Consider the following 23,693-nt stretch of genomic DNA (forward strand, 5'->3'; position numbering starts at 1 on the left):
TTGACTGGGGCTGACACAGTTCTTAACAATGTAGTACCTTCAACCTCCTACTCTTACAGAATCCGTCCCCTCGATTTTTGTCTGCTCACATCATCACAACAGTTCGGTCCTTCCCAAACTGTGGCACAAGTAACCTGACACTCCACCCAAACCTTCAAAAATCTATCCCCCTCACCTCCTTGAGAAAGGAACTAAGAATTCTGAAAACTGTGAACAGCTCTTTCTACTTTTAAATGTAGCTATCACCACTACTGGACTACACTAATTATACTCGGTGGATTGTCACGTGGTGTGTAACAGGAGGGTACCTCGTACCGCTCTTAATCATTTTCTTTCCCCATTTCACTCAAATGTAGCAAGGGGAGACAACTGTCTATACGTTTCTGAGTCCCGTTTCCTCTTCTTTTGCCTCCACGGTCATTAACTGAGATATATGTCGGTGACGGTAGTGATCATTCTGTAGCCTGTTGTAAATGCTGATTCTCTAAGTTTTCTCAATAGCATTTTAATTGAATCAACTGTGGGTTCTTGGTAAAACATTGCTAATTAACTAAACAAGCACTGTTTTTGCCTTGTTTCACAAAAACCTAGGTCGTGCAGGAACAGTAATAAAATTTGTGAAACAAGGCAAAAAACAGTGCTTGTTTAGTTAATTTCTCAATAAGATTTCACGAAAAGAACATCTCCTTCCTTTCAGGAATTCCCATTTGATTTCACGGAGAATCTCTGCAACATCCAGGCGTTTCTCGAAACTACTGGTAACGAATCTAGCAGCACGTCTACGAACTGTCGAGATGTCTCCCTTTAATTTGATCTGACAGGCATCCCAAACACTCTAGCAGTACTCCAGATTGAGTCACTCGAGGACGCAGTCTCCTTTATAGACGAGCTACTAGACTCGAGTTGAAATCCACTGTCCTCGTTGAGGAGATTCTCACGTAGACGGATTTCGGATAGCCTCCTCGAGTACAGACTCTCCTATCAGTGTGATGTGTCGTGCAAAATTTTTGTATCTATCCACGACCAAACTAAATTCATGATGGAGGTGGAGTAAATTGTCCAGCTGTCATTCTCGGATGTTCTGGTCCAGAGAAAACCGGAGGGAACACTGGGACACAGTGTTTAACGGAAAAAAACTCACACAGACCAGTATGTTCAGTTTAGCTATCATAGCCTATCATAGAGGGAAGGAGTGCTGTGCATGCTGGTCTGCAGAGCTCTTGTGATCTCCCACGATGAAAGCCCAAACCTGGAACTGAACCACCTCAGGGACGTGTTCCAGAAAAATAGCTTTAGCAACCGCCAAATTTAATGCACCTTCCAGCAGAAGACTGTGCCACAACCGACACGCAATGAACACTGACTGAAAAAGATGCCCGACATTCCACACGTGGGCAACGGATCTGGAGAAATGGGTAGAATTTTACGACGACTACATATCAAATGTGAGTATCGCCTGCCATCAAAGGCCATATCCCTTTTAGGAACAGTAAAAGATGACCTGTGACTCCAGAAATCTGGAGAGTATTAAATACTGTGTGAGTGCAGGAATGCATTCTGAGACACGGGACTTAGGAAAAGCAGGAAAAGGTATGGACGGGGTCTAATCAGTTACTGTCAGTTGCACAGTAAACACGTACACTTTATTTAAGGAAATAATTCTTAAAAACAATCATTTTAAAAACTGACTGTAACAAAAGCTATACTGACAGCTGAAAGCCTCATTAAGAAATAATTCAAAATTATTTCTCAGCTGAAGGCCAGAAGCAATACTTCAGAACAATCAACAGCTGAAGGCCTGAATCACAAATGAGGGAGACAATTACTCGTTAAAAATACCAAAATAATTTTTTAGACAGTAATTTAAAAAAATTGACTGTAACACGAGCTTCGCTGACGTCCGAAGGCCTCGTTATGAAAGAATTCAAAATTATTTGACGGCTGAAGGCCACGAGCAATGGGAATAATTTAAACAAAATATTATTTTTTAAACAATTGACACAATCAGACAAAATAAAAAAAGGGAGTACTCCATAGACAGTGCTCCAAGGATCGACCTGAGAAAAGTCCCTACAACTGCGTAAGTGGTGAGACGGGCAGCCACGAGTTATGTTCACCTAACACGATGGCAACTCATACTAGGGACAATTTAAACGTTGATCGATCCTCTTACCAAATCCACCTGACGTGTGATAACCGGTACGATGATGAATAATTGAAGGGAGGTCAAAGTCACAGACAGCACTGTGCCTTCAGAATCTGGTGTTTAAAACACTGAAAGTCAGAAGTAACCACTACAACGAAGGTAGACAAAAGAAACCACAATCACACCACAATCCGGGGGCTGTCGAACTACACATTGTACCAGACAGCATCAGCAAGACGAAGAAAAGTACACTGCTGCAAAAACACACTGACCTCCAGGGCAGGTAACGGGGGCATTAGCGGCCACTAAGCACTAAAATACTGCTGCTTGCACTTCACCAAATAATAACACAAAATTCGAAAACTAATAACAGGCAGTACAAGATGGCTAATAGATTCTGCCAACTCGACACATTCCACTTGTCGCTGTTCGTCTCACGGAAACCCTGCAAGCAGCAATGCACGAAAAAACGGCACGATCTCAAAATAGTGGACGTTTCACTACTGGATTAATGTTTACTCAACTTAATGTGCTGGGTCCAGTGGACAACGAGGTTGCCGCCCTCGCAACTACAGTCCCTCGATCCAGCAATGCCTGCGTGCCACCAGTAGTCCCGGCACGCCCTCGCGCTGCCGGACCTCTCTGCTGCTCCATCCCAACCGAACTACTGACACACCCCTGTCCTTCCAAAAATAGTACGGGTACTAGATATCGATAAATGCTGCTGCTGCCACTCGCGGACAGACAACGCTAGAAAATGTAATGGTGCCAGTAAACAGAAGAAGAAACCGTGACACAACTATCCCTGTTACACGATGCCAACCTATCAACGGCACCAATGTGAGCCACAAACGAAACACATACGTCAGACAAACCATTCACACAACTGAAGGAAGGTGGATGTAACACAAATGGCAGACCAATCTACAGCAGCCTACAACATCAGCAAATGCAGAATGATGCCCTGAAACCAACTATGTAATGAGATACAAAGCTACACAAATTTTGCACAACACATCCCACTATTGGGACTGTGTATACACAGAAGCTATCAGAATTGGGCTACACGAGAACCTCTTAGACGAGGACAGTGGATTTCAACTTAGTCGAGTGTGTGCTCTGGCACTGGAAATTCTCCAAATGCAGCAGAAATGGGACACCGAGCACGGTCGAGGCTGATTGCAGGCTGAGGACCGTCACTCAACTACTGAGCACCAGCTGCCCCCACCAATGCAGTTGGCACATCGTGCGGCCCATACGCACGGTCAGTGGTGGGAGGAGATGGCCGGCACGTGCTGTCGAAAATTCCTTCTACGACGATCAATCAATCTGGCTGCACACCTGAGGGAATTTCGAGAAGCATATTCACTATAAAAACCTACGAACACACCACCATTTCTGACGAACAGTTGCCGTCGAGGAGAAGTACTCAGTTCCGTTACTTAAAAAGTGTTCGAGCACCTTTATCGATTACTACTATCCGGGACATAAAACACTACTGTAGAAGTATATAAATGAGAAGCGAACCTTCGACGGCCCAGCGCTTGGCATCCTGGTTCTTGGCAGTGAGCAGGAAGCGCCGGCAGGCCTCGGCCAGCTTCTGGGTGGAGCCCTCGGCGAACGGCCGGACGGAGGCGTCGGTGCCGCCGCTGCTGCCCAGCTTGCACAGGCCGACCAGGGCACGCACACGCACCCCCAGGTCTTTGCTTTGGTACAGCTTCTTCAGAATGGGGACTCCCTGTGAGTCAGTGCGTCTCGTAAGTTATCAGTATTTTATAGCTGTCCATCTGTAATAATTTTTCTTCACAGATATCAATTTCTGTTATTGCATCTTCACTGATTTCATTCACACTCATTTCATTATGGGGATTTATTTCAAGAGCTATTATATTATTGTGAAGTGTCACAGTGTCTTGGAAAAACTGACATACAATCCACAGAGATTAAGTAACTGATTAATATCTGTTTTTTTTTAATTTTTTATATTTTTATGAGCATATCACTTGTTGTAACCTGTTTCCATTAGCCAGCAATCTTATTCAGACAAAAGGCATGTGCTGCAAGTGGTGATGTAACATTCCCCTCACAACAATACTACAATTGCACAGTTTTATCATATGAAATATTGAAGAACACAGTGTCTTGGGATAACAGAATCTTCACTGTTTAGATCATAAATGTTCTTTCATTTTTTATGATTGGTTATGATTCTCTTTGGAAACAGTCATCAGATCTACAGTAAAAAAAGCTACAAATTTACATACAATCACACTGTCGCAGACATTAGTTGCAGTATGAACACTCTGCATTCTGTATTTATTAGTTATTTTGTGCATGCAGTTGAGAAACTGAAATATATTCTAAAAAGGACAAGTGGCTGTATGTCTTGTAATCTCTGATTTAGGTCTGCATCTTCCTTGTAAGCAGTGACTCAGTCACTGAAACAAAGATCAATTACATCTAGGTAAATGTAGCAACATAGCAAGCAGCTAATTACACTATTACACTAGCTGCAGATGGTTATGTACATCTGTTAGCAGATGACAGTACTTATCCATCACACATCACTTCAACAGTTACCAGCTGGCACTCTTCTTGCCAACGGGAAGCCACAACATCTTTGATAGATGGCGGAACATATACGTCTCCTCGGTTACCGAGCTGGCGTCCTACTGATCACCACTGGTACATTTACATTTACTAGAAGGTCAGGCAGAGGGCAGCCCACGATTAAATGAGTCCTGTCATCGGATAATGACTGTTTTTCTATTTTGCCAGTTTTACTGAGTATTTTATTCTTTATAAAATCAAAATATCTTTCATTGTTTTGTCAAACACCAAACTCCTAATAATTATATATCTAATACATGTTCTCTGCACAATGTACTCAATTCCCACGGCCACTGGCTACCCGTGTAGTTATGGCACGGACAATGGATGGGGCTTCCGCTACTTCGCTACTGGCAGGCAAACAGTATTCAGAAGTGCCTCCGTAACCTTTCCTGGTGTAATAATCGGTTGTATTCATATCGGGTCTCCAGCCAGACCGTATCGCCATCTGGACACAATATTTTGGCAGTCCACCTGGCCGCCATCTTCAGGTGGGTAGGCCGTCACAGTGTCTCGCCGGAACTGAGATCAAACACGCCATGGCGGCTCCTTTAAACACCGACCGTGGGTCCACCGCGTGTGCGCGAACACAACTGCCCTCTAGTGACAGGCACAACAGCGCACCAGTGGTGAAAGCTCGTGGAAACGATAAATTGATATCAAACACTACTGACAGTTTTTGAAGACTGAGATGAGGACAGTTGCTTCTTAATATCAAACAGAACAGGGTTCCAACTCTTACTTAAAGGATACCCCTTATCTCCGTTTCTAATATTGTCAGGTAACCAGATCTCACTGGCTTCTTTCACTACACAGTCCCAATACCGCGATGAACAAGCAACCACTCGTGTCTCATTGTACAAAATTTTACGTACTTCAGTAAGACAATGTTCCGCCACTGTAGATTTTTTTGGCTGAAACAAATACGTGTGGCAATGATTCTCCACGCAACGGTCCTGGACCGTACGAATCGTTTGTCCAATACAGACTCTCCCGCAATGGCAGGGAATCTTGTAGACCGTGGGCTTTCTCAAAACCCAAATCATCCTTCACTGAGCCCAACAGGGCTCTGGTCTTGGCTGGCGAACGGAGTACACTTTTAATATCAAATTTCTTTAAAATTTGCAGTGCGCTGTTATGCCTGTCGCTAGAGGGCAGTTACGTTCACTCACGCTCGGCGAACCCACGGTCAGTGTATAAAGGAGCCGCCACGGCGTGTTTGATTTCAGACTCGATACGAATACAACCAGTAATCAGAAGTGTTCCCTGTGGCAACGATTCCTACCGAGGATATATCATGCTATGCCTTTTTACTACATTTTTCTACATTAATGTCCATTTCGACTGTAACTAAAGCGGTATGTTTTATTCCTGTGCACAGAATGTAGATCTGATGAGAATCTCTGTAGTCTATTGAAATCCGTCATCAAGATAAAAAGTAACAGCTCATATGCAACCGCGACTGTGTTTACTAAAGAAATTACAGTTGGAGTTCTCCTGTCATGGACGTTACAACATTTATGATGGTATCCTGAAGTGAATGCCTGATGTCTGAGAGATAGAGGTCGTATTTGTGCGAATGTGTGGGTGTTTTCTACTGTAGAAGAAGGCCTTTTGGTTGAATGCTCAAATCTATAGCAGTCTTCTTCTTGTGCCTGTCTGCAAGTCGACGCCTCCTCTTTATGGCGAGTAGCAGTCTACCACATATATGTTCACAGCATAATTTTTGTCGGTATCTGTCCAGTCGGGCAGGCAGTTATGACAACAACCTGCCACCTTGAGAACAGACACTACACTGCTACGGTGAAGCACAGAGAGATCAACTGTGAAAGTCTTGCTTCCAATTCTGCTGGTGTATTTTGTGTCCCCACCTTTACTTTATGTTGTCTACACAGTACTTTTGGTATAGGCATATTACAGCATATATTCTGCTTTATACCACTTTTCAGTTATATAAAATTATCACAGACCTGATGACCATTTTCAAAGTGAAGTGAAATTGCTCATAATAAATAAAGTAACCTTTGTCATTCATACAGTGAAACACCTGTTATAACTTATTCTCAAATAGAATCACAGTATTAATACGACACATAAATGTCTGCTTTCTAGGGTTTTCTACTATTGTGTACTAATCGCCTGCCGCAGTCTTACAAGTCTAGTACGTCACATACCTCAGCAACTATAGCTCGGGCTTTGTCCTTCTTGGATGCAGCGGCGACAATACATTCGCAAGCTACTCTCTGCTGCAGGACGTCATCTGTATTTGCCATGACCAGAATCATCTGCAGAATGCCTTCCCGGCCCATAATTGTGTTTCCAATATCCAAAGGTCCAAGAAGCAAGCACGTCAGCGCTACTACGACACGAACCTGCCGACAAAGAAGACATCATACTTTGTATTAGAGCTGCAAATATCTCCTGTAGTTAAAAAATAACACACACACACACACACACACACACACACACACACACACACACACACACACACACACACAGAGAGAGAGAGAGAGAGAGAGAGAGAGAGAGAGAGAGAGAGAGAGAGAGACTGTGAGTATCACTGAAAGGTTGGTATCTTGTTGAAAACAAAGTTTGTGAGAAATTATAAATCTGGTTGTAGTAGAGCTATGTGGAGTATAACTTTAATTCAGCAACCAGCCACAAGTATTGTATAAAATTTGAATATACCTTTTATACCACACTTGCAGCTGATTGCTGCACTGATGTAATGCTGGTGAATCAAAACAGTACGACCACATGCTTAACAGCGGCGATTCTGTGTGGCATCCATTTGACACATTCTCGACAGGTTTCTGGAAGTGTGTGGTACCAGATGTCTATGCGCAAATCACGCAGTTCCCGTAAGGTACGGGTCAGCGATTTACGGGAGTGGAGACAGTGCCCGGCGACATCCCCTCGTGGCAGCCCATAATGTTCGAATACAGTATTAGTAGTCAGCTGCTCGACAGTCACACTGATTAAATATCTGTGCATAAAGCTACAAAGCAATATCAAATGGAACAAGCACGTAAGGACTGTAGCAGAGGAACAAATGGTCAACTTTGGTTTATTGAGAGAGAATGTGCAAAGTGTGTTTTATCTGTACAGGAGACCCGATATAAGACACCGGTGGACCCTGCTGTCATGTACTGTTCGAATGTTTGGGATCCGCACCGGGTCGGATTAAAGGAAGGCTTCGGAGAAATTAAGAGGTGAACTGCTAAATTTGTTACCTGTAGGTTCAAACAACATGCACGTTTTATGGAGACTATATGAAAACATTGTGTCTGTTCTTTCAGACACGTCCGGAAGAACAGACACCACGCAGAATTCACAGTTATGATACATTGTATGTAAATTGTAGATGGAAGGGGGAGAAAGGAAAGGAAAGGGAAGGGAAGGAACTGATGACGTCAGCTGCATCAAGACTGTGTAGAATGTTTGAAAAATGTTTGTCAGACCAGGAGTCAAACCCAGAGTCTCCAGCTTACTAGGAAGCTGCGTTAACCACTGTGCCACTCGGACACACTGTTTATCACAAATGCACGGACTATCTCGGCACATTTCCCAGCTGATCCACAGTCCCAACTAGCACCACCTATCCACAGTCCCCACCCGTGTCCTCCACGCTCGCCAGTTCGAGATTCCCACTGTAGGTCGAATATGAATGTACATCCATACTGAAAGTTGCGGATTAATTGCCCATCGGGGAAATCAATTATGTGAACCCGTAGTGTCCATTCTGTTGGACACGTCAAAAAGAGTGGCAAGACAGTCCATACATTTGCGACAAACACTGTGTCTGGGTAGTGGAGTGGTTAATGCGACTGCCTAGGAAGCAGACCCCGGGTTCAGGTCCCAGTTTGGCACACATTTTCACTCGTCGCCACTGATTCCGCGTTATATCCCGATGCAGCTGTTACAATTAGTTCCTTCCTGTTCTGTTCCTTTATCACCCCAACACCTTCAATTTATGTATTACGGACATGCCTCAGGACCTCGAGTTGGAATTATTCCAGGAGACACGACATTCTTTTTGAGGAGCACTACTGAGAATGTTCAGAGAACCAGCAATAGAGGCTGACTAGAGAGCAATTCTTCTGTTTCCAATGAACATTTTGTGTAAGGGCCACGAAGACAAGATTAGAGAGATTACGGTTTGTACAGAGGCATATAGACAGTTGTTTTTACCTCGATCTATTTATAAGTGGAACAAAAACGGAAATGACTCGTATCGATATAAGGTACCCTCTGCCACATACTGTATGGTAGCTCACAGAATATGTAGATGTAGATGCAGATGTGTTCCGTCGGCCTCAGATTGTGCACATCCGGTGGCCGAGACATCGACATAAGTTCACTATCGCGCTCCTCAAATCACTGTAGCACCATTTTGGCCTTGTGACATGGATAGTAATCCTGCTGGAAGATGGCGTCACCATCACCATCAGGGAAGACATCAAGGGAAGCAGGTGGTCCACTATAATGCTGACAGAGTCTGTGGCCGTCACGGTGCTTTCTATTACTACCGCAAGTCCCACGGAAGCCCAGGTCAGTGTCACCCCGTGGCATAATACTGCCACCACCGGCCCGCATCTGTAGTTCGCTGTATATTTCGAGCAGTCATTCATCTGCATAACAGCACATCTGTACACAGTCTATGACCCGGCATAATAAGAAACGTGATTCCCTTGACCATACAAGAGACTTCCACCGATCCAAAATCCGATTTTGACAATCCCACACCCACTCCAATCGTAACTGGTGACGTCATCAGTTCGAGAAGGGAACACGTAGGGGTCGTCCACTGCAAGCCACGAGTTTCACAATGTGCACCGGATGGTGAGGTCCCGAGCACCCGTGTCTACACCAGCACTGTTCTCTGTCATCAGATCGGCCACAGAGTGCCACTTTTCCCATTTTACAGAGCCAGGAAGCTTCTGACCTCCACATTCTGTGACGAGGTGTGTATTTCCTTGTATCATCACTAGAACAATTCCCCCTTCTTTTATTCTCTGCTTATATATTTTGCTCACCACATCACACACCCGCACTGTCACCGGGCAGCATTCCGTATCACGGTGGGCAGCAGTCGTAACGTTTTGGCCGAATAATGTAAAATCGTCATAAAACAGTCTCCTTATTTACATCCGAGATCTGGAGAAGGTCGTTTTGCTAGATGATCTGTAGTATCCCTATGTTCTTTCGTACTGAAAGTAGCACAACAGGGAACACAAAATCACATGAACAGGGGTCAGGTAACAGAGGCTATATGCGACCCGTATCACTCGACTGTCAGTAACTACATTATTTTAAGCGAAGTATACAAAAACATTAAAACATTTGGCTCAGTGGCCCACAAGGAAACATCGTCAACCTGACTTCGCATTTCACAGAGAAAAAAGCACACTCGCAAGATACCGGTTCCGGAAATCGACCCCACGTGAAAATCTGGGCCTCAGTTCTGATAGTACACAGCCTTTAAACATTGACGTGCACCAGTCACCTGTCACTCACTCACCCCGCAGCAGCTGGTTAATGCCCGAGTTCAAAGTACTGTACTGTGGAGTGATAACAGTGTAATATGGAATATAGTCGAGTTAAGTCGGGTGATGCTGAGGGTATTAGATTAGGAAATGAGACACTTAAAGTAGTAAAGGAGTTTTGCTATTTGGGGCGCAAAATAACTGATGATGGACGAAGTAGAGAGGATATAAAATGTAGACTGGCAATGGCAAGGAAAGCGTTTCTGAAGAAGAGAAATTTGTTAACATCGAGTATAGATTTAAGTGTCAGGAAGTTATTTCTGAAAGTATTTGTATGGAGTGTAGCCATGTATGGAAGTGAAACATGGACGGTAAATAGTTTGGACAAGAAGAGAATAGAAGCTTTTGAAATGTGGTGCTACAGAAGAATGCTGAAGATTAGATGGGTAGATCACATAACTAATGAGGAAGTATTGAATAGGATTGGGGAGAAGAGAAGTTTGTGGCACAACTTGACCAGAAGAAGGGATCGGTTGGTAGGACATGTTCTGAGGCCTCAAGGGATCACCAATTTAGTATTTGAGGGCAGCGTGGAGGGTAAAAATCATAGGGGGAGACCAAGAAATGAATACACTAAGCAGATTCAGAAGGATGTAGGTTGCAGTAGGTACTGGGAGATGAAGAAGCTTGCACAGGATAGAGTAGCATGGAGAGCTGCATCAAACCAGTCTCAGGACTGAAGACCACAACAACAACAACATGGAACATCAGTGGTGAGGGAGGAAGAGGGGGAGGGTATTACATATACCGAATGAGTTCTGCAATCCTGTTTCAGTATGTTATTCCACGTGAATAAGAGGTGAGCAATATTAGTATGTAATGTGTTAATGTCACACATATAAACATTCAATACTGTTTTAACAATATTCTCGAACTGGCACTTTGCAGCAGTTTACTTCTAGCAGAGTGGCTACTCAAACTTGGGGGAAAAAAAAAAAACTCCCCGAGAATTCCAGGTGTCAGGAGGAAGATGATGTCAAGGAGCTCCCGTTAAATTAACAGAAATTACTGGTGACCAGAGGGTGGTGGGAGAGGCAGCATACCACAGTAACAACTTTTCTTTTCTCTCAGCTGAGCTATATACCAGCCATAAGCACTAGTTTAACTGCAGTTTTTAGATACGACTAATTTATGTGAAACAATGTTCAAATAGTTAACACAGCTTGAAATATCAGGTATTTTCACATTTGTAGTTTATAAAAGTAAATAAAATTCAATTTCAATGTTAGGTTAAAAACACAGAATTCCCTGAGATTTTATGAAACTCCTGGAATTCCCAGAGATTTCCCTCAATTTTCCCGATTTTTCCAGATATTCCAGAAGAATTGCCACCCTGTTTAAATCAAACTGAAGAAGCCTAACCAACTTAAGAATTGTTACGAAATGAAGTTAATCACTTTCGATGTACAATTCGATCGTGCCGAGCAGCAGCGCGAATCCTGCAAATGTACTTCACTTTAACAGCGTCAACTTTAAAATTTGAAGAAAATAACGCACACGACAACAATTATAACTGAATAGTGCTGTGTAACTTCTTTAATGATGCATTCGTTCCTAATTTTTGTGGAGTGTCAGTTCCTGGGGGCTAATAGCTTCAGTGTACTTTTTCCTTCTTAAAATAAGAGGTCTAATTGGTAACGTTTCCTTGTCAGTGGGTAAATACTAGATTACATTTCCAGAGGACCGGGGATCGATCCTAGAGTGATTCTAGGATTTTTCCCACTCACTGTATGTGAAAAATGACGAATTGCACTGTTTACTATCCAGTTGACAATATAATTACACTGGGTTCTGTTAAAGATGGCCTAGGTCTAAATCAGGAACGTATAAAATCCCATCCAAGTGTGGAAATTGTTATACCGGCCAGACGTGTCACACTCTTGCAGACGGATGCAACGAACACAGGCGTCACACCAGATTCAGGCAGCCAGAAAAATCTCTCTCTGCCAAATGCCGTCTCGGTCCGGGACACGGTGTCGACTAGGAGAGACCGAGATCCTCTCATCTGTCTCCGTATATTGGGACTCTTTCATTAAAGAATAAGTCAAAATACATACGACTAACAACTTATTTAATAGAGGCACGGGATTTCAACTCGGCAAAGCACGGGGACCAGCACTGGCGGCACTAAAGCGTCGTCGGCAGCAGACAGACGAACGAGACAAGTAAACAGAGATGCAGAATGTGATTTACGGCAGTCGAGACGAGCACTGACGGATCACCTGCGTGTGCACGCTGGGTCTGTGGCTAGCAGCTGCACTTTCCTGCACCACGTAAGTGGAGGCCGTGCGTCATTTCTCTGGCAGTGGCCTCCGGACGGTGACACCTCCTACGACGGTGACGCAGAACTAGCCCTCGGCACTGCCCTCCTCTAGTGAGCTGGTGCACCGTCGGCAAGCCACGACAGCTGTACGAGGTGTGAAGAGGTCGAGCAGCTGACTCACGGAAATACTGTACAGTTTACACAGCACCATCTGATGTAACAGACGCTCGAGCAGCTACTACGCCGGGATAGTCTCGAAAAGCACGATGTAATTATCGTCACCTTCTTCACCTTTGGCACACATGTTTCTCAAATTTTAACCTGTCCTACATTTCACAATGAACTAGTGTGGCCGCGTTCTGAATCTCCCCATCCACGTTGCAGGCCAGCAGCGGCAACCGCATACCTGAGACCGAGCAGCACAGTGCAGGGGCCACAACTTTATTCCTCAATCATAATCACAGCATTTTTACACGATAGTCCAATTAAAATTACTTGATACTTGACATTTCACTTGTTGCAGCTGGTTTCCTCAAATCAGACCGCTCAGTGTCACGCCCAAACCGTTCGCTGTTGCCAAACTGCCACAACATTTAGTCAGTTCACTTAAAAATGCTTGTCTGGTTTTATTTCTAAAATATATGTTTCACATACGCAGCACTAACCTAACACTATTGGATCCTTTTGCACAAGATGTGATTCAGTATCACATATACAGTTGTTACAATCTCAGAGATCAGCTTACATTAGATAAGCTTCACATGACATTGCGTGAAGCCAGAGTTTTGAAAGCTGCAATTAATAATTGGGACTGGGTGAACATAGTCATAAATGTAACAGCCTTCAATGGTGGAACACAGTAACGGTTTGGAAGGTCGTAGGTTCGAATCTTGTTAAACGCAGCAAATTTTTCTCTTTATTTCTACATCTAATTGTAGACTTTGATTATTATTTTTATTCAATTAATTGATTTAAATGTAATTTTTTATTTCTAATACTTTTCCACATCATTTTCATCATCAGACTGACTTTTTTATTTACCCTTATCTTTCTTCCTCTCATTCTTTTTCTGTTTGGAATCTGCCTGTGTCGCCTATAATCTGCAACCGAGTGCCAACTGGGACCACTCATCGTGTGATAACACAGCAGCTCAAGTTGCTAGTGTAGTGATAGTTTGTAGTAACCAATGACAGTGAGAGATTACAGTTTGCTTTTACTGCTGAAACTGAATTTTTTTGTTTTGAGTTTGCTCATAGATGTTAGTCTTAAGTGTCACGAACAAAGCAATCGTGATTAGTTCTGGTGCAGACTGTTGCTTGCCATTTAATTTTAGGGGTATAAAGCTTGTTGTATGCTACAGTTCAATCACTGGTACAGCATCTCCCATTTTTATCAAACCTCGTAGTGGCCACTTCCGACATTGCTCCATGTCACACATTAACGACAGTAATTTTAATCTAACTACAGTATTATCGGCTTCCATAAAAATTTTCTTTCGGGTTGTCACAAACTGATTGCAGACACTGCTGAGATATCTACAGTGATGTATCCCTTTAAGCTACTGTCTCTGGAGCCAGGTTGCACAATGAAGCAGAACAAAAAAAATGTGGGAGACACGAGCTTCCCGCAGAACTAACTCTTTGTGGCATGGAGCCAAACTTTCATACTAACTACTGCTTCTTAGTATACAGGGTGAGTCAGGAGAAAGGTATATTGCTTGAGGGGTGATTCTGAGCAAAAACCTTCCTATGGACACATGCTCAATTCCAAATGGTTTCCGAAATAGAACACATTTATTGTACACGTTTATTTATTTACTGTATTACTAAAAGATGTACCACAGCACTGCAGATGAAACTGAGACAAACAATTTGAGACAGGACACTTGCAGTCTATTATGTCAGGAAACTACTTCAAAGTTGCCTACAAAAACGACCTAAGTTACAGCACACACACATCGAATGAGATTTCCAATATTCTTGCACTCTCTTCATGCAAATTATTAGTTCTAAACAAAATGTGAATAGGATTTTTTTGTAGGAAATTTAAAGTAGTTTCATTTTGTACTGCTACACATTTTTGCTGGATGCTACTGTTTTCAAATCATTCAAGAAAAATGTACAAACATTATATTAATGTGTCATATCTCGCAACCACTCAGAATATGGCATATGTCCAAAGGAAGTTTTTTGTGCAAAATTACTGACTCTATCACCCCTCGAGGCATATAACTTTCCTCCTGACTCACACTGTACTTATTCCTTAAGGGAAATTGTTATAAATAATACATCCCTTTTTCAAACCAGTCTCTTAGTTCACAGTGTCAATACTAGAAATAAGAATATTCTTCACAAAAATTTAGTCACCTACATAACTACATAGGCAGCCAGGGCCACTGTAATGAAGATAAAATTTTTCTAAGGGTTTTATTTGGTTACTGTATAAAATAACTTAACTATAAACTTGAAACCCACATTTCAACCATATTACAATGGGTTTCCTCCGGGCAAGCCCATGAATAGTTTCTTTCGTAGCCTCCCCCTTCCGTCATGACTACCCTACTATATTCTAGGGTCAATAAAGTTTCAAAAATGTGATGTTTTGACACCGATTGTCTGCAATAAATAGAGCCACATTTCCTACATCAAAACTCTGACGAAGGCCATTTTAATATGGCCAAAACACTGGTTTTAAGTTTATAATTAAACTATTTTAGTCAATGATGGAGTACAACACCCAGAAGAATTTAATCTTCTTTTAGTCAGCTACTTTGATCCAGAAAGGTGTTCACTATTGAGTAATACCTTTTCAACAGCTTGCCAGAAGCTATAAAAAGTTTAACCTTTAACAATGTGGAGTTTAAGAGGAACCTAAAGGATTTATTGGTAGCCAACTCCTTCTACAACACTTAACAGACTAATGTATATATCATTAACAATATCAAATAACATCTGCACATCTTCATGCACTAATGTCATTAATCTACATAAGAGTTCCAAAATGATTTTCTGTTCTATAGTGAGTGGCTACAATAGTTTAAAAATTGTCTTACTTGATGTGGTGCAGTGTGCATTTACATGTTTTGTGACAAGTTTGTTATTACCTCTTAAATGAAAGATGTTTAAAATTTTTTTGAGTTATTCCATGTCCATGAAGACCAGTCCAAGTAGGATCTGTGGAAGGGATGTTAACACAGCTTTTTTTCCTGTTTGAATATGTATTATGTATTACCGTTTTATGACTGTTCTACATCCTCGAGAATTTCGTCACTATGAATCTGCGGAACAAAAGTATAATTAATCTAATCTAAACATGCTGAAATATTCTTTTTTCCCTTCTATCGTAGCATATTTAACTGTAATATTTGTGTACTCACCTTTGATTCTGTGTCTGGGGTTAGTAGTTTGTCCTTTATATAGTCATCAACATTATTTAAAAATCGCTCCTTGGCCTGGTCATAGTACATATTCTCATAGATTCTGCAAATATAATGAAGATAGCAATTAACAACAACAACAACAACAACAACAACAACAACAATAATATTGAATAACACAATGAAAAACAACGAAAAGGAAGATGATGAAGATAAGAATAGCAAAACAACAAAATATCGTGGCAAAGGCATGAAATAACATAAAATACAAACATAGTACAATATTTCCATTCTCAGTATAATTGCACAGTTTGTCAAATTTTATAAATTGAAATTCAACATGTAAACTATTATGGTGTTTTAAATGAGTCATAAGCAAATCTTCATCTAGACTGGGGAATAACTATAAAGTGTGTGGCAGAGAGTACTGTATACGGACATGTCATAAGGGTCCAGGGCAGCAATTTTTTTTTTCCACTGAATGGTGCTCCTGCCTGCCAAAAAGTGGTACACTAGTTCTAATATAATCACCATTGTTGTCTGTGAGTATGACAGAGGAAGCTCTTTCCATTGTTATTCAGTAAAAACTTTTCTGATTTTTCAATTGTCTGAGGTAAGGTAAGCCATTTACATTATTCTCGTTGTCTCACTTTATATGTAGGGTAATATTTTTTTTACAATATTGATGTTTAAACAATGTATTCTGGCCTAAGTAGTTCCTTGTTCTTTATTTTATTTTGGTAGTTTCAGCTGTGAACCACTAATGCCAACATGGCATCCAATTGAGAAAATAGGCTCACTTCTCATCGGGAAAAGTGGCAGATGTGTTTACACCAATAAGGAATAGTTATTTCCGCATAGCACACATAGTACTAAGGATCTGATTGACTTGTAAACCCTTTTACAGGCAAAACTACATTTTGAATTAATTAATTTACTTAACTAAAAAAAACTCATGGAATATGATCTGCTGTAGTTACTTGGTACTTTTTCAGACATTAGGGCATCAAGATATCTAGAAAATATGTACAGAAATCTGAACAACAAACATGTGATACGACTGTAATGGCAGGAGCTGCATTACTCCCCTAGGTAGGGAAAAACTTCCACTATGTACACCTTCAGAAAAAGTATATAGTTCCTATATATTGTTTTCTTTTTCTCTTAAAATTACTAGTGTGATGCCTCAAAACAGATTCAAAATGTGTAAGCATCTATTGTGAACTGTGGTTTGTTGAAAACTCAATTTCTCTTACAGTGGTGTCTGTATGTCATCTTTCGCTACCAAATATTGATGTTTCTCATTTCGGCCACAAATGGAGTGAAGAAAGAATGACTGTGTGTATGCCTCTGCACAAGCTGTTGTTATGGCAATTTTATCTCCAAGCAGAAAGGAAGAGAGATCAGATTTTACATACCACTGATGAAGAAGTCATTAAGAAATGACACTCAAACTCAGAAAATAAGAACAGCTCAGAAAATAAGAACAGCCATCACAGTACTTCTGTTAATCAGTTTAGGGAATTGGGAGAAAATCTGAATTAAGATTGTCAACAGGGATTTAAATACTGCCAGTCGAATGCCTTATCCACCACATTGCTTCATGTTTATAATCTTGGTTCTTAAAGTATCAATAAATATGAAGTGTGATCAAAAAGCAATAGGGCTTTTTTTAACTTTGCAGGCTTTACACATTCAGTTAAAAAAAAAAAAAAATATCTTGTTGGTGCACATGTTCCTGACATATGTCTCCATTTTCAGCTGATTTGAATATTTAGATTAACTTGTATTGAATATTTAAGTTATTTGTGTTTTTGAGTGCTCAGCAAAGCTTTACTTTCGAAAAAGATGGATTAAATAATGTGCACTAAATTTTGCGTGTGAAATGGAATAAAGTGCAACACCATACAGAAAATGTTGCCTGTGGCTTTTGGTGAATCTCCTATGGGCAAGACAAGAGTTTACAAGTGATATAAATGTTTCAAAGAGCGTCACGAAGATGCTGAAGACGACAGCTCCCCTGGACGCCCTAGCACATCAATTATTGACGACAATATGAAGTAAGAGAAGAAAATGGTTCTGCAAAAATATCCAAATCACCATCAGAGAGGTTGCTTGGGATGTCACCTTATCCTTCGTTTCATGCCAAGCAGTTGTTTTTTTTTTTTTTTTTTTTTTTTTTTTTTTTGAGCACGAAATGAGGAACAGCAAGGTTTGTTCCAAAATTGTTAATTTTGCCCAAAATGACATTGTGTAGGCATCGCTCACGAATTGCTGAATGAAGCCGACAATGATCCAGAAATTCTAAACAAAAAGTTATAACAGGCAATGAAACACCTACATCTTTGAAACTGAAGCCCAGTTGTTGCAATAGAAAGTGCCTGAAGAGCCAAGAAAAAAAAATTCGAAAAGTTCGGTCACATGTGCAGGTTCTCCTCACTGTTTTCTTCGATTAAAATGGCGTAGCACGTCACGAGTCCCTGCCTTACAGTTGCACTGGCGATAAGGAGTACTACCTGGAAGTTATGCACTGTTTGTGAGAAGCAATCTATTGGGGGGGGGGGGGGGGGGGTGGAAAGGATCAGAATAGTGATAAACCACTTGTGGAAATTGCATCACGATAATGCTCCCACTCACACCTCAGTGCTTGTTCATGATTTTTTCATGAAAACCACAACTGTTATGTTGCCTCAGCCATTATATTCACTGAACATGGTTTTATTCCTGAAGCTAGAGAGAACCATAAAAAGACATTATTTTGCGACCACTGACAAGATAAAAATTGCTGAATGAGCTCACAAAGCAAGCGTCATAAGCGCTTCCAAAACTGGAAAAAGCACTGGCACATGTGTATTATATCTGAGGTGAATTACTTTGAAGGAGACAAAGCTGACGTTGATGAATAAATAAAGGTTCTTTGAGGAAAAAAATAAAGAAAAACAGAAATTCCCATTACTTTTTGATTACACCTCATACAAAGCTGAAGAATTTCAGCAATTCACACAGGTTCTCAACATTTTCTGACACAGTTTTCTTTTTCAGATATACATTGCCATTCTTTGAGCGTATGCCACATAATATTTGTCAATGTTTCTGTAAGACTTGCTTGCCAGTCAAACGAGCACGCAACTGTTCACTCTGGTCTCCTTTGGGTAGAGTCAGCCTCCCCCATTTATCTCACTTTTCCAGATCCCATACACTAGAGAACTATTTGGTAGGTGTTGCAAAAATGCCTTTTAAACAATGGCTTTTGTACACTAACAGTGATTTTCCTGCACACTACCAATGAACCGATACTTGCTATTTGCTTTAGTCACAACTGCGCCATTTCATACCTATTCATCGATTCTTCAAAGGATGTCACTGTTTTGCAGAGACTCGTAATGACACATACTATTCCAGAACAGTGATTTGTATATCTATATATTCTTATGAGACTTGCAACAAAAGTTCTTTGTACATAAAATAATATATCTACTATAAATATGCAGATATTGTGCTTCAGTTTTATTTTTATTGTGCAAGTGGAGAGTCGTACTGACAAATGATGCTAATTTTCAAACAACTTCCGGGAATTCACCCAGGTAACACTTTCAGCAAATTTAATACCTCGGTTCTCCGACAGAAGCAGGAAAGATAAAACACACACACACACACACACACACACACACACACACACACACACACACACTGAACACTAGTGCCACCAAAGATGACCAAAGTCAGAGCTATCGATAGTGAGACTATGAATTCGCAGGTGAGGCACCATTGACTCTGTTCCTCTGTTTTTTGACAAGGGAGAGAGCCGGATTCCAAACAGAGTTTAAACAGAAACCTCCATCCCTATTAACGAGGTTGCTCGCTAATTTAATCTCAACTGCCTCCCTAATGACACTGTCCCAATAGCTGGACGTGCATGCCAATATCTTGGTGTTATTATATAACATGGGGTGACCAGTATCCAAGCAATGTTCGGCAATAGCAGATCTATTTGGCTGCTGTAATCATGTGTGCCGTTTATGCTCAGTACATCTGTCCTCCACGGTCCTGATAATTTGACCAATATATGCCATGCCGCAGCTACAAGGAATACGATATACACCCGCCTTACGCAGTCCAAGATCATCCTTAACGGAACTCAAAAGTGCTCTAATTTTAGATGGAGGTCGGAAAACACATTTCACATCGTACGTATTTCCGTAAAATACGACCAATCTTATTGAACGTGTTTCCTACGTAAGGCAAAAAGGCAGTAGACTTAGGTGTTGACTCAGAATTATCATCAATCACCCGATGTACAGTTGGTCGATAGCGCAACGCACGTTCAATCTGTCTATCACTAAAACCATTTTGACGAAATGTAACTTCAAGATGGGACAGCTCAGCTGGCAAAGTCTCAGTGTCAGAAACGACATGTGCCCTGTGTACCAAGGTACGAAGTACCCCTTCACGCTGAGCCGAATGGTGACAACTATTAGCTTGTAAGTACAAGTCGGTGTGAGTACGTTTCCTGTAGACTGCATGTCCCAATGATCCATCATCCTTCCTCCTAACCAACACGTCGAGAAAGGGAAGGCAACCATCCTCTTCCATCTCCATCGTAAAACGAATGTTCTGGTGGATCGAGTTCAGATGTTCTAGAGAGACATTCAAATTCTCCCTACCGTGAGGCCAAACTACAAAGGTATCGTCAACGTATCTAAAGAAACAGGCGGGTTTTAAAGGCGCCGACTCCAATGCACGTTCCTCGAAGTCTTCCATAAATAAATTTGCGATCACAGGAGACAACGGACTACCCATCGCAACTCCATCTGTCTGCTCGTAATACTGGTCATTAAATAAAAAGTAAGTGGATGTCAACATATGCTTCTCTGTTGAGTCCACAAGTAGGATGGTGTGAACATCATATCAGGAACTCAGCTGATTCTTTACGTCGTTTGGAGGGACTGAGGCTGAATGACTCTAATATTTTAGTGAGTTTCGATGTGGTCTCTCTCTTCACTCGTGTTCCTCTGTCTGATTCGTTGCGGTTAATTGAAGCCAGGTTTGGTGCTGATTTAACTAATCTCTTTAGGCATGTGTTGACATCCACTTACTTTTTATTTAATGACCATTATTACGAGCAGACAGATGGAGTTGCAATGGGTAGTCCGTTGTCTCCTGTGATCGCAAATTTATTTATGGAAGACTTCGAGGAACGTGCATTGGAGTCGGCACCTTTAAAACCCGCCTGTTTCTTTAGATACGTTGACAATACCTTCGTAGTTTGGCCTCACGGTAGGGAGAATTTGAATGTCTTTCTAGAACATCTGAACTCGATCCACCCGAACATTCGTTTTACGATGGAGGTGGAAGATGATGGTTGCCTTCCCTTTCTCGACGTGTTGGTTAGGAGGAAGGATGATGGATCATTGGGACATGCAGTCTACAGGAAACGTACTCACACCGACTTGTACTTACAAGCTAATAGTTGTCACCATTCGGCTCAGCGTGAAGGGGTACTTCGTACCTTGGTACACAGGGCACATGTCGTTTCTGACACTGAGACTTTGCCAGCTGAGCTGTCCCATCTTGAAGTTACATTTCGTCAAAATGGTTTTAGTGATAGACAGATTGAACGTGCGTTGCGCTATCGACCAACTGTACATCGGGTGATTGATGATAATTCTGAGTCAACACCTAAGTCTACTGCCTTTTTGCCTTGTGTAGGAAACACGTTCAATAAAATCGGTCGTATTTTACGGAAATACGATGTGAAATGTGTTTTCTGACCTCCATCTAAAATTAGAGCACTTTTGAGTTCCGTTAAGGATGATCTTGGACTGCGTAAGGCAGGTGTATATCATATTCCTTGTAGCTGCGGCATGGCATATATTGGTCAAATTATCAGGACCGTGGAGGACAGATGTACTGAGCATAAACGGCACTCAAGATTACAGCAGCCATATAGATCTGCTATTGCCGAACATTGCTTGGATACTGGTCACCCCATGTTATATAATAACACCGAGATATTGGCATGCACGTCCAGCTATTGGGACAGTGTCATTAGGGAGGCAGTTGAGATTTAATTAGCGAGCAACCTTGTTAACAGGGATGGAGGTTTCTGTTTAAACTCTGTTTGGAATCCGGCTCTCTCCCTTGTCAAAAAACAGAGGAACAGAGTCAATGGTGCCTCACCTGCGAATTCATAGTCTCACTATCGATAGCTCTGACTTTGGTCATCTTTGGTGGCACTAGTGTTCAGTGTGTGTGTGTGTGTGTGTGTGTGTGTTATCTTTCCTGCTTCTGTCGGAGAACCGAGGTATTAAATTTGCATGTACGCCGCCTGTCCGTTGCAGTTTGCCTTGAAAATGGCGGGGTGTTCTCCCGCCGAAATATCGGCTGTCGCTGAAAGTGTTACCTGGCTGAATTACCGGAAGTTATTTGAAAGTTGTATACGCCAGGAGAAACTCAGGTCTCACAAATGATGCTAATCTTCAGCACGGGCCAGCAATCGTGGTAATGGAGTGAGAGGTAACACCTGATCGGCTGTGGAAGCTAGTACTCTGTGGATGACCATCCCGTGCTGGAGATGCTCAGATTTCCTTAAGTATCCTTATAATGACTCTTATATTGTCTCGGAACTGAGATAAGGTTTTGAGTTAAATACTGATCTCACGTACATTAGTATTAACATGTTCGATTAGTATGTGATGCCCACTTATTCAAAGTGAACAAAAATATGTCGCAAGTTAAGTAACAAATAGCGTGTAAATTATTCCTAAAATGTAGAGTAACTGACGTAACATATTTCTTGGAGTTAAAGGAGGAGCTATAGTGTCAAAGTCTGGAACACTGACGTGTGAAGTACACGGTCAAACTAATTGTTATAAAATTAATCCTAGCTTCAATACAACAGTTACACTGTATTTTATATTACATTTTACTTGGAACACTGACGTGAGAAGTACACGGGCAAACTAATTGTTATAAAATTAATCCTAGCTTCAATACAACAGTTACATTGTATTTTATATTACATTTTACTTTTTGCTATTGGGCAGTTTCTATCATATGGCCATTCTCAAAGAATCTTTCGAAACACAGAGACTGTCACATGATAATTTAAAAATAAAAAATGTTCTAAGGATCTGAGGGTGTGAGGAAATTATGTAGAACACCACATCGCAAAATAATTAAAAGCTACACATACGATTGGAGAAAATATGTTGTCATATCTTACATGGATTGTTTTGACTCCACGTAAGATTTGACAATGTATTATGTCTGATCGTACTTACACTGTCTGACCAGAGGTGCCCTAGCTTGGATGCTAGTGTGACCTACTCTCGAGTACTGCTCAAGTGTTTGGGATCTGTACCAGGTCAGACTAAAGGAAGACATTCGAGCAATTCGAGTGTTTGGGATCTGTACCAGGTCGGACTAAAGGAAGGCATTCGAGCAATTCAGAGGCAGGTTACTAGATTCGTTATAGGTAATTTCGAACACACACAATTGGTATGGCAATGCTTCAGGAAATCGAATGGAAATCCCTGCAGGGAAAGTGACATTCTTCTTAAAGAAAAGTACTGAGAAAATTTAGAGAAGTGATATTTAAGCTGATGCAGAACCATTCTACTGCCGGCAACATCCATTTGCATAAGGGCCACAAAAGACACAAGAAATTCGGGCTCTAACAGAAGCATAGAGACAGCCATTTTTTCCTTGCTCTATTTATGAGTGGAACAGGAATGGGAGCGAATAATAACA

At 41.4% G+C, this 23,693-nt stretch overlaps 1 protein-coding gene across 2 annotated transcripts in view; it reads right to left on the bottom strand.

The window, feature by feature from the left end:
• LOC126428145 (protein unc-45 homolog B) overlaps positions 1 to 23,693 on the bottom strand; it is a 99,473-nt gene that overhangs the window by 38,776 nt on the left and 37,004 nt on the right. For both annotated transcript variants that reach the window (XM_050090054.1, XM_050090053.1), the window contains 3 exons: positions 15,942 to 16,044; positions 6,931 to 7,128; positions 3,674 to 3,884 (listed from right to left, as the gene is read on the bottom strand). In XM_050090054.1, coding sequence (XP_049946011.1) covers positions 3,674 to 3,884; positions 6,931 to 7,128; positions 15,942 to 16,044 — 512 coding nt within the window. The remainder of the gene's footprint in view (positions 1 to 3,673; positions 3,885 to 6,930; positions 7,129 to 15,941; positions 16,045 to 23,693) is intronic.

The sequence above is a fragment of the Schistocerca serialis genome, chromosome 12 (genome assembly GCF_023864345.2).
Source record: "Schistocerca serialis cubense isolate TAMUIC-IGC-003099 chromosome 12, iqSchSeri2.2, whole genome shotgun sequence".
Classification (NCBI taxonomy): Eukaryota; Metazoa; Arthropoda; class Insecta; order Orthoptera; family Acrididae; genus Schistocerca; species Schistocerca serialis.